Genomic DNA, 10474 nt, shown 5'->3' with positions numbered 1-10474 from the left:
TAATTCATAGTAATTTCTGTTAATAGTAATATGTGCAAATGTTTATTGAAGACCTGAAATATAGTGAATTTCTGTTAATATAATTTATCTTAATTACAGTTAATTAACACTAGTTAATAGCATTGCAGTAATAATTGACAGTAACAAATCGAATTAATAGTTTAATATCAATCCTACATTTCATGGCATAATGTTGAATCTATTCACTATATACACTTAAGTAAGATGTGATTTAATAAAATTTTGAAGCAAGCGTACTTGTATAGAGTAGATAATGATGTGGCCTTTATAATGAAAAAACCTGCTAAAAAATCCAAATTTAAGTACTGACAAATTATATATAATTACTCTATTTTCTGAAATTTCAATTAATTTACTATTCAATTAATTAAAAAAATGAAATACGCTTATTTAAATTATTAAATGCATCAAAAAACTGATGTTTTGGCTAATTATTAGCTTACAATCTCAATACATTTTAAATTCTATTTAAGTATAATTTAAGATCCATTTGAAAATAGCGGCATAAATAGAATTGAAATTAATGAATAAGATCAATAAAACTGATTTTAAGGTTAATTAATTGATAAAATAAAAATTATTAATTAATTGGAAAAAATGAATGTAGAATAAATTTATGTTTGTAAAAGGCAAAAAGGAAATTGGCCACCCTAATCACTATGGGTGCAAGATCGATGGGCTCAAGTTGAGAATTTTTCAAAACTTCAATGGGTTGAGCCCCAAAGCCCAAAGTTGACAATGTAAATTCCTCAAATTTGATACCTGATATACGCCCTTAAAGTTGAGTTTGATCCAATCAGCTACACATAACCCAAAAATAATATTTGGTTAGACTTGGACAGGTTTGGCGTAATTGAGAATGTCAATGGGCTCATTCTACATTTTCCTTAGATCCATTTTCGTTGACCATTCTCTGGTTGAGTTAAATGGTTCATTTTAAATTTATTTCCCGAGCAATGTGTGACCTGTGAAGTTAATGAAAATTTTAACAAAGATTACATTAGCAAAACTCACTTTATTTATATTTAATTATAACTTGAGAAAACTTAAATTCCCTTTAATTATTTATTCAGAATAAATTTTATTAAAAATGAAAGTAGAATTAATATATGATTGTTATTATTTTGAGATGTGTTAACAAAAATAGAATTAATAAAATATGATAAAAATGACAAAAATTAAGACAAATAATAAAAATGAACACAAATTTATCTAACAACTTTTAACCCAAAAAAATAAATTGCATTGGACTTGGTACCACTTGGTTCAATTGATATTATCATAAGACTCCTGCCACAATTTTTTTTAACAACACTTGTATATCATATCAAATCGGGCTAGTACATTTATGTATATAGATATATTTTTTAAAATTTTTCTTTGATAAACAAATTTCATGCTGTCCCACGAGTCCGACTCCTCCCTGTTCTGCTGTGTCGTGCCATCGCGACCCATTACAGTGTGGGTAACATAAAAGAGAAAATTCTTAATCAGTACCTTGCACTTTGGGGGTTGTATCCAGTCCCCAAACTTTAAAATATGTCTCTGTAATACCTTGAATTTTCAAATAAAGAAAGGAAAGAATGGTTACACTGATCAACTGTGGAAACTCTCTTTCCCCGAACGTGTGAAAAAAAAATTGCAAGAACTCAACATTAACAAACGCGATAGTTCTCCACCACGGCCACATCTAAAGTGCTGCCATTTCAAACTGATTCTTGAATTGATTTATATAGAAGTGACAAATAAAAAAAAAAAATATATGACACCTGATGGATATTTCTGTTATTTCATTTATCCGTCATTATGTGTTAACAGATTGGGACTTATTAGATAGAATTTGAAGAAGAGACATTTTAAACTTGGAAAGCTAACTTTACACAACCCCTAACCCCTAAAGCAAGTAGAGCGTAAATTTTTGAGAGAATCTGAAATGCAGTAGGCCTGTCCTTACTAATACATAATTTTTTCCTAATAAAATCGATGTCTTAATGGTCTGGCACTGCCAACATTACACCTGTACTCTAACGATCGTACTTGTTCTGTTACCCTGGTTCAGATTGTATGTATCTCTGACCAAAATAATGAATGAAATTTGGCATCACCGCGTGCTATATTTGCCATATGTACAGTACTGTTAGTAATGTCTAAAAATCAACGGAGAAATACCGACAGGCCCAAATGTTAAATACCACCGACATTACTTTCTTCCAACAGTTAACGATCATGGCTGTAACAGAAGGAGCTTTTCTTAGGCATGTTTTCTGGTCACTGAATCTCCTTTTAATATCCCACATGGTGAGAATGAGATGCAGCCCTCCGGAGGATCCAATAAAATGTTCACCACCAAGTACGAGCAATTGCACGATCACCAATTCATATGGCGCTTTCCCCGATCGAAGCGTGTGTCGAGCGGCCGAGGTGGTTTACCCAATCTCGGAGGAAGAGCTCATATCAGTAGTCGCCAATGCTACGATGAGAAAGAGAAAGATGAAGGTGGTGACTCGTTACTCCCACAGTATACCCAAACTGGTTTGTCCGGACGGTCAGGACGGCTTGCTCATAAGCACCAAGTATCTCCGTCAAATTTTGAAGGTGGACGCAACGGCGATGAGGATGACCGTGGAAAGTGGTGTGACGCTGAGGGAGTTGATTGACGAGGCAGCAAATAAGGCTGGGCTGGCGCTGCCTTATACGCCTTACTGGTGGGGCTTGACGGTTGGTGGTCTCCTTGGCACCGGTGCCCACGGTAGCTCTTTATGGGGAAAGGGGAGTTCTGTCCATGACTACGTGATCGGCCTTCGAATCGTCACTCCTGCCGGACCCAACCAGGGTTATGCTGTGGTCCGAGTCCTGGATAACAGTCACGATGACATTAACGCGGCTAAGCTGTCGCTTGGGGTCCTTGGGGTCGTTTCACAGGTAAACCAACTCTCTTCCATTTCTGTTTCTCTCTGTTAATTTGGAATCGGGAGTTGCTCTCACTTTGCGTTCCTCGTACCGACCTCACAGCACTGTCCCAACGGAAAAATAATAACACACATGTTCTCGGCTGTGACGTACCGTGAGATTGGTGTGAGGATCCGATCCGGACTCGTTAATTAATTTGGGGTTAGGGTTACACTGGAATAAGAACTAGGATGATGGATGCAAGTACGTCCTTTAGATTTGGAAAATGCTAGTGTGAAACCAGTATGAGTCTCATACGGCCATTAATGGAATCTGAATGTCCAATGCTCCATTTGACTCTAAAAATTTTAATATCTAATTTGATATTGTGTATAAATTAATTATATTGGATTTGGATGTTGGAACCCAAGCCCGTGTTGCCACATGTCCTGAAATGAACCAAAGAACTGTTGATCACTCGAATTGCCCTAACTACTTATCTGACCCAATGCTCATCTTCTTGTATGACTAGGACTCCTCGGCAGCACGACATCTCTCCTATATGGCCTCCTCAGATAAAAGGTACACAATATATAACGCTCTCAAGCCCCATACTTACTTGCTTTCCTCACCAACCAACCTCCTTGACTTACCCCGACAACCCCTTGCTCACTAACTTAATCGGGGACATACCTCAAGACCTTCCCATTTTGTCAGTCTACGAAAATAGCTCGGGTCGACCATTAAACTTGGTTCATCCTCTTGCTCTTTATTTGTTGGTTAGATTTTGATTACAACAAATTGGCGTCGTTTGTGGGAACTGAACAAAGAAGCTATATCATCGTATTTCCGAAGACACACACCAACACCAATGGAGACTCGAACCAACCCCTCTCCTAACTAACCAAGGAACACCTTAATAGCAAGATAAGATTCCAAGCATTCGATTGGCTAGTGCTATTGCATTGTCAGCCGAACTGAATAATCACTCAAGCTATCAAAACAAGTAGGGGTACCTTAACCACCCAACCACTCAGTGCAACTACAACGATATATGACCAGAACCACCCTAGAATAACCATAGACCTTGGGCCTTGAGTAATCAAACCTATCATCTAGAATCTCAACATGACAAGTAACAAGCTCCACGGGTACGAAAGATCCAAATTAACAACCTCATCTAGACCCTAAAGGCTCTAAATTATGGATGTTACACCCCTCTAAATGTCTCTCAGATGCAAATCGTGTTCGAAGCTTGAGATAAACTCTTCCTTACGTGGCTTCACAATCTCAAATCTAACCAAGGAGATTAGGACAGATATTACAAATTTGATTGAGACCATAGACACGACACCAAGAACTGTCAAACTAAAGAACGAAATTGAGCACCTCGTCCAACAAGAATAGCTCAATCATCACACCTCTCATAAATGATAAAAGAAAGATAAGACAAAGGGACAAGTACAAGATCCCGATAACAAGCCAACGAGAAATGTAAGACATATCATCTCCGAAATATGAAGAAGCCTTGGCTTTCATAGTGATGAACTCACTAATATTGCCTGTATGTTCCAATTTAAGTTTTAATAAAATTCGATTTTCATTACAAATATCTTCCTTTACAAGCATGATGACTAGGCCCTGAACCTCCAAGGACATAGACCTAAATAAGCTAGACTTAACAGGGAATGGCGGTTGAATACCAAAGCCGAAGCCACCTAGCTACAAGTATAAACCACGAAGGCCACTCGATGGAGCAATGGGGTGGTCAGCCCTGGTTGTATCACCTAAGTTATCACGACAACCAAGCCACCACCAAGCGTGTCTCACCTAAAGACTTAATTGAGTTAAGGCCCAGTAGGTAATGTAGCCTAGCAGTTAAGTCGCCAACTTGGACTTTGTCCACGAATGGGTTGCACTGATAGGCCAAAAGTTGGTTACCAATATAAGCTAAACTCACCTATAAGGTTTAGAAGGTTTAGCCAAGGAATTGAACAACTCAAATAGAAAAGACCTCATATAGGTTAGCTGAATAGACCAACATAGCAATACCAAAGAGTTGAGCCATATCAGCCATCAACTTGACTTGCAAAGGCCCCGGGTGAGCCACTTTAACAAGTCCACTCAACCAGGCCAACTCGGCTTTCAACCGTGTACAATTATAATGACCTTATATATGCCACCTCAGTAAAGAAATTAAGGAAACAACTAGGTATGTGGGATTCAAGTCATAAGAGCTAATTTCAAAACAAAAGAGAGGAATCACGTCGAACAAGGGTACACATCGTTAGTCCTTGGTGTAACCGACTCCTCAACAATGAGAGATTTATGGTTATCGCAAGTGTAGGGATGTTAACACCCAATTTTTGCTTTGTCCCTTCACTTTACGTCATACCCTCCTTTTAGACCCCCAAACTTGAAAATATAACCAGACTAATTTGAGACCTGTCAAAACCAAAAAAATCCCCCTTTAAGTGAAACCCCATAATTACGTGTTGAATTTCATCACCAAACTCTCATTGGATGCACAAAACCCATGAAAATTAACCCCAAATAGAAGAGAAACCTTTCACCAAGAAGGAAGATTGACTGAGCACCCTTTTTTTTTTCAAATCTTTGCCCTTTTTCATGAAGAAGTTGTCTTGAAGCCTAGGTTCTTTGATTGGGCGAATTTCACACATGTTCCCTTCTTTTCTCTATAAATAAAGACCCAATTCAAGCTCTAAGGGCGATCTTTTAAAGAACCATCAAAGAGAGACTTAGGAAGCATCTCTATCCTCTATAGAAACCACATTCTACAAAAAATCTCCAAGCACTTGAACCCCAGACTTCAAATTTGCCTCCCCTGTTTTCAAACTGGAGATTAGCAACCAGAAGCACTCCACAACTCAATAGCTCATGCAAGCATCCTCCCAACTCATTCCCGCTATTGGAGAACCTTTGTTAAGGTTACACACACGGGAGGTAAGCCTCTCACCCTCCCATTTAACTTAAATTCATATTCCTATTTTTCGTGTGGTTCTGAATTACTAGAAGTCCTGAAACCATGGAGAACTCACATTCCTAGTTTCCTCTAGTCTAAGAAAATGAGATAGAGAGGCGAGGGTCTTAGGAAAATTAGTACCTAAGACCTAATGGCATAACCTAAAATCAGTTGGGAGGGTTTTTCTCCAGATTTCATAAATTCTTAGCAATCATTTTACTAGTTTTTCGTTAGAAATTGAACCTAAACCACTCTCGTTTAGGCTACTACAATAACTTGGAGAGATGGATGCCTAACACTTTCCCTCTCCCAATCCTTGTAATCCAAAATCTATCGGTTGAGTGCCTTAGATGTGGAGAAATGGAGTCACTATCAAGAATGTAAAATCAAAATTTTGAATTTGAAGTGAGGGCCCATTTCCTTTGATAAATGGGTGGTAACTGCCTTTGTTTGAGCCGACCATGAGCTTTTCGAAGCTCACAAGGGGTGCAAATTGGGTGGCTTGGCTCACTATCGAGCTTAAGCATAGTTGAGGTCGAACATATGAGATTTTGAGTTGAGTTGAATTCTAGCTCATATTTCTATCTCGAATCAAGCTCAAGCCCGAACATGAGCCTCATGTTTTTCTATTGAGCCGAGCTCAAATAGCCTAATATTCAATTTGGCTCAGCTTCAATCCACCCCTACCTAATTGGACTATTCTCAGAAGCTCCCTATGCAATTCTATGTATTTGTGCCATGTAAACAAACTCTTTATCTAATTTAAACTGTATGCCAATTTAGTTAAGTACCCTCTAGTGAACCTAATTGGTTTACTTTCTCCGTTTATACGACCCTTGTAGAAAACTTTGTATATTTTCCCAACCTTTTTTAGTAAATAAGCTCTTCAGTATTAGTAGGGCTGCAAACTGTAACAGATTGTCCAAATTAAATGAATTCAATCCCATTAAGGTTCATCCAAATTTGGTCCTTTTTATAATTGGATCTAATATGGATCCACCCCTATTCCATCCCATAAAATTCATTGGTTCATCAATTTAAATATACATTGCTCATATATACTTGAAATTTATAGTGTATCTATTTATAAAGTTGGTTTGAATGTTGTGCTTTCACCAAATTGTCATGTTCAAGTTCCATATATGTTATATTTTGATCCATTTGGTTCATGAAATACAATCAGTCTAGTCCATTTTATTAATAGTATATGATATTTTTGATCATTTTCGTTTAATTTATTAACACCGTTTAATATCCGATTGCAATACCAATTCAATTTGAATTCGATATAAATCCAATGGCTATGATCCAATTCAAATTTGAATACAAACAAACCTAATTACCAGAGTAGAGACAAATACAAGATGGAACAGAACAGAACAGAACAGAAGAGAAAAAAAAAACAGAGTAAAACAACACACCACAGCAATTAGATCTAGAACCTAATAGGACTTGGAGAACTCACATTAATACTTGAAATGTCTTTAACCAGAACAGCTGACAGCCATCTTGGGAGAACTTCAGTGAACTGAAACTCCGCATGCATCCATGATCCATCCCTATGTTGGCCATTGCATGAGCAGTTCCACTGGAGTCTCTGGAGTAGGAATCCAATGTTGGAACTTGACAGACCTACCTGCACCTGCACTGCTGCACTAAAAGACTGGATATCTATGCACAGGAAGAATATATTATATCCTGATGACCCGAATCATCCACACCAGTAAGGCTGATTACAAGCCGCATATTATCAGTTTCAAAAATAGCCTTATTCATAGAGTCAACAACAAAAATTTTAGAGCTTCCAGCATAGCTTTGGCCTCAGCAACGAGAGGCGAATCAAATTGACAAGGACCAGACCTATTGGCTCCCCAATAGAATGCTTTAAAGAATTTATTGGCATTAACAGAACCATCATCAATATTGATTTCAAAGCTCCCACTTCAGGTGACTCCCAGAAAGAAACCTGACAAGACTTGGTCTTAACCTAAGAATGGTTTGCTAATCTCAAATTCAAGGTCTAAGATGTCTCCACTATTGACCTGCACTCCAATGGCAAAAATCACATCCAAACTTGAAGTAATACTTGGGTCCTGGAACTAATAGATGTGGAAATCCTCTGATCAATCGGCCTAGGTTACATTCGAGTTGCAGCCTCTTTTCAAACGGTCTATCACCAACTTGGTAAAAAGCGACTCAGACTTGGGAGAACAGGCTCTTAACTTCGGCAAACAACACGAGTATGCAGACATGGCATGGTATCCCAGTCAACAGAAGGTAGTCTACCGAATTGATGACCGGGTCTCCTCCAATGTCTCCGGTAATGGATTCAACAACTTTATTGGATTCCGTTCCACGCCTTCACTCACTTTGGCAATGATAAGATCTACAGGTATTCTACAATCATTTTCTGGATGATATATATATATATTCCCTTACTCCCTTCCAGTGCATTAACTGTCGATTGTTCTCTGAGTTGAAATTAATCTCCCCTGTACGTTGTTTGTATAAACAGAGGAGACTCAAGAATCAACAAGCGATGCGGATGCAAAGTGTCTCACTTCGCAGATAACAACGTCCACATTGATGGCTAATGGATACGGGCTGACAAATGACGGTATCTCTTTTACTGGGTATCCAGTAATTGGATATCACAACCTCCTGCAAGCATCTGGAACCTGCCTTGATAGCCCAGAAGATTCCCTCGTCACTGCTTGTCCATGGGACCCCAGGGTTAAGAGTCAGTTCTTTCATCAAACAGCGATTAGCATTGGATTAAACAAAGTTAGGAACTTCATTGAAGACGTGCAGAAGCTAGTAGCCATGGAGCCCAAGGCCATGTGTGGTTTGGAGCTCAATAATGGGATTTTAATGCGATATGTGAAGGCCTCCAACGCCTATCTGGGTAAACAGGAGGATGCAATTGACTTTGACATGACTTACTACAGAAGCAGAAACCCAATGACCCCTAGGCTCTTCGAGGACATACTTGAAGAGGTCGAGCAGCTTGCACTGTTCAAGTATGGAGGGCTACCACACTGGGGAAAGAATCGGAACCTTGCATTTGATGATGTAATAAACAAATATCGGAACGCCAGAGCATTCTTACAAGTGAGAGAGAGGTATGATCCCTTGGGGCTATTCTCTAGTGAATGGACGGACCAAGTTCTTGGATTACAGAAAGGGGTAGCTATAAACAAGGAGGGTTGTGCTCTGGAAGGTTTATGTATATGCTCACAGGACATCCACTGTGCCCCAGATAAGGGTTACTTCTGTCGAGCAGGTAGAGTGTATAAGGATGCCCGGGTTTGTACACGCTTGATCTCTTAAATGAACTAGCAATTCCTCTATTTGGACAATAAATTTATGAATCAGGTATCATTATTAACAGTTTGCAAGCAGTTCCCCTGATTCTTTGAGTGGAACTGGAACCAATCTAATGGTTGATGAATTGAAAAAACAAAAACGTCTAGAAGATGTTTGTCATGTTGTCTTCGCTAAAGAGACCCAAATAATATCAAAACCAGTGAAAATACATATTTCCATCTCTCTCTTGAAGATCTTCCAGAGTGATCCATATCCAATCTGTTTAAATGGAATTATGCATTTGGTGGGATCAATACATGGGATAAAATTTGATTCAGGGCGGAAGGAATATCAGCATAAAATCCGTTACTGGAATATGCACTTTGGCTCCGAGAAATAGTCCTGAAGACGTACAATACTTCTACTTTTAATTACGACAATTGGACAAGAAAGTCGTTGTAGTATAGTGGTGAGTATTCCCGCCTGTCACGCGGGTGACCCGGGTTCGATCCCCGGCAACGGCGATATCATGTTTTGCCAAAAATGTTATGAAATTGAAATATCACTACTCACGAATTTCAAACTTTTATTTTACAAAATAATTGATCAAGTTTCTCCTATTTCCAACTTAAATCATGTTTACAAAACAGTCCGGGAAAACAGTTACAGATCTTAGACAAAATTATCCTCTATTCAAAATATTGACCCTTCTATGTGTTTTCATTCTATTTATCTTTTTTTTATCATCCAACCAAAGATTTTTTTCAAAAACATTATTTTATATTGATTTCTGATGAGGTGTAATTTGCTCCTCCAATGATATTGCGACTCGTGGCATTGGATAATATTAGAGTGACACCTCGACTTCATGTAAGCAGATCCCAGGAGCACCTCAGACACTTCACAACTGCATCAACGACCTTGGTATCACCCTAGTAGGCTGAACTACGAATAACTAGGCAAGACCTCAGGTCGGCATAAGAGACGACCTGCTTTCATCGATCCAACCTGACTTTGGTAGCGACTTGCTTGATGTGCCGAGTGACCTCCCCTTAAGCGGACTATCGCCTCCGAATAACCCGGTATCACGATACCACGTTGGAAGAACTGGTTATCAATTTATCACCCCACCCACTTCAGGTGGGATTGGATAAACATTACTTGGTTACATGGAGTCCACATCTAGCATGAAAACACCTGAAAACCAGATAGGTCAGAAATCCCAGACGCATTTCATGAGGCTTATGGCAACTCACCTATATAAGGGCCTCACCT

The 10474-nt window shown here is 38.7% G+C and overlaps 1 protein-coding gene and 1 non-coding gene across 3 annotated transcripts; both read left to right on the top strand.

Moving 5' to 3' along the window:
- Positions 1–1973: 1973 nt before the first annotated feature.
- Positions 1974–9281, top strand: LOC104593673 (putative L-gulonolactone oxidase 6). 2 transcript variants are annotated; one of them, XM_088899967.1, is made up of 4 exons: positions 2804–2943; positions 3443–3492; positions 8030–8285; positions 8409–9281. In XM_088899967.1, the coding sequence occupies exons 3-4, from the start codon at positions 8144–8146 to the stop codon at positions 9221–9223; spliced, it is 957 nt and encodes a 318-aa protein (XP_088756093.1). In that variant the 5' UTR covers positions 2804–2943; positions 3443–3492; positions 8030–8143; the 3' UTR covers positions 9224–9281. The 2 variants fall into 2 exon arrangements, with proteins under 2 accessions (XP_010251945.2, XP_088756093.1); XM_010253643.3 differs by lacking the exon at positions 3443–3492 and having other exon boundaries at positions 1974–2943.
- A 370-nt stretch (positions 9282–9651) lies between these two features.
- Positions 9652–9723, top strand: TRNAD-GUC (transfer RNA aspartic acid (anticodon GUC)). Its single transcript has one exon. It is a non-coding gene; the product is annotated as a tRNA-Asp (tRNA).
- Positions 9724–10474: the final 751 nt, after the last annotated feature.

This window comes from Nelumbo nucifera, chromosome 3, assembly GCF_055504915.1.
Source record: "Nelumbo nucifera cultivar China Antique chromosome 3, China Antique-T2T, whole genome shotgun sequence".
NCBI classification, from domain to species: Eukaryota; Viridiplantae; Streptophyta; class Magnoliopsida; order Proteales; family Nelumbonaceae; genus Nelumbo; species Nelumbo nucifera.
The sequence above is the reverse complement of the archived record's forward strand: the minus strand, read 5'-3'. Positions and strand labels throughout refer to the sequence as shown.

Excerpts from the sequence above, each read along its gene's own strand:
- LOC104593673 (XM_010253643.3), top strand. The coding sequence starts at position 2,203 with ATGTTAAATACCACCGACATTACTTTCTTCCAACAGTTAACGATCATG. Across the intron at positions 2,944-8,029 it reads TCCTTGGGGTCGTTTCACAG|GTTACATTCGAGTTGCAGCC; the intron begins GTAAACCAACTC and ends CAATCGGCCTAG. Across the intron at positions 8,286-8,408 it reads GGCAATGATAAGATCTACAG|AGGAGACTCAAGAATCAACA; the intron begins GTATTCTACAAT and ends TTGTATAAACAG.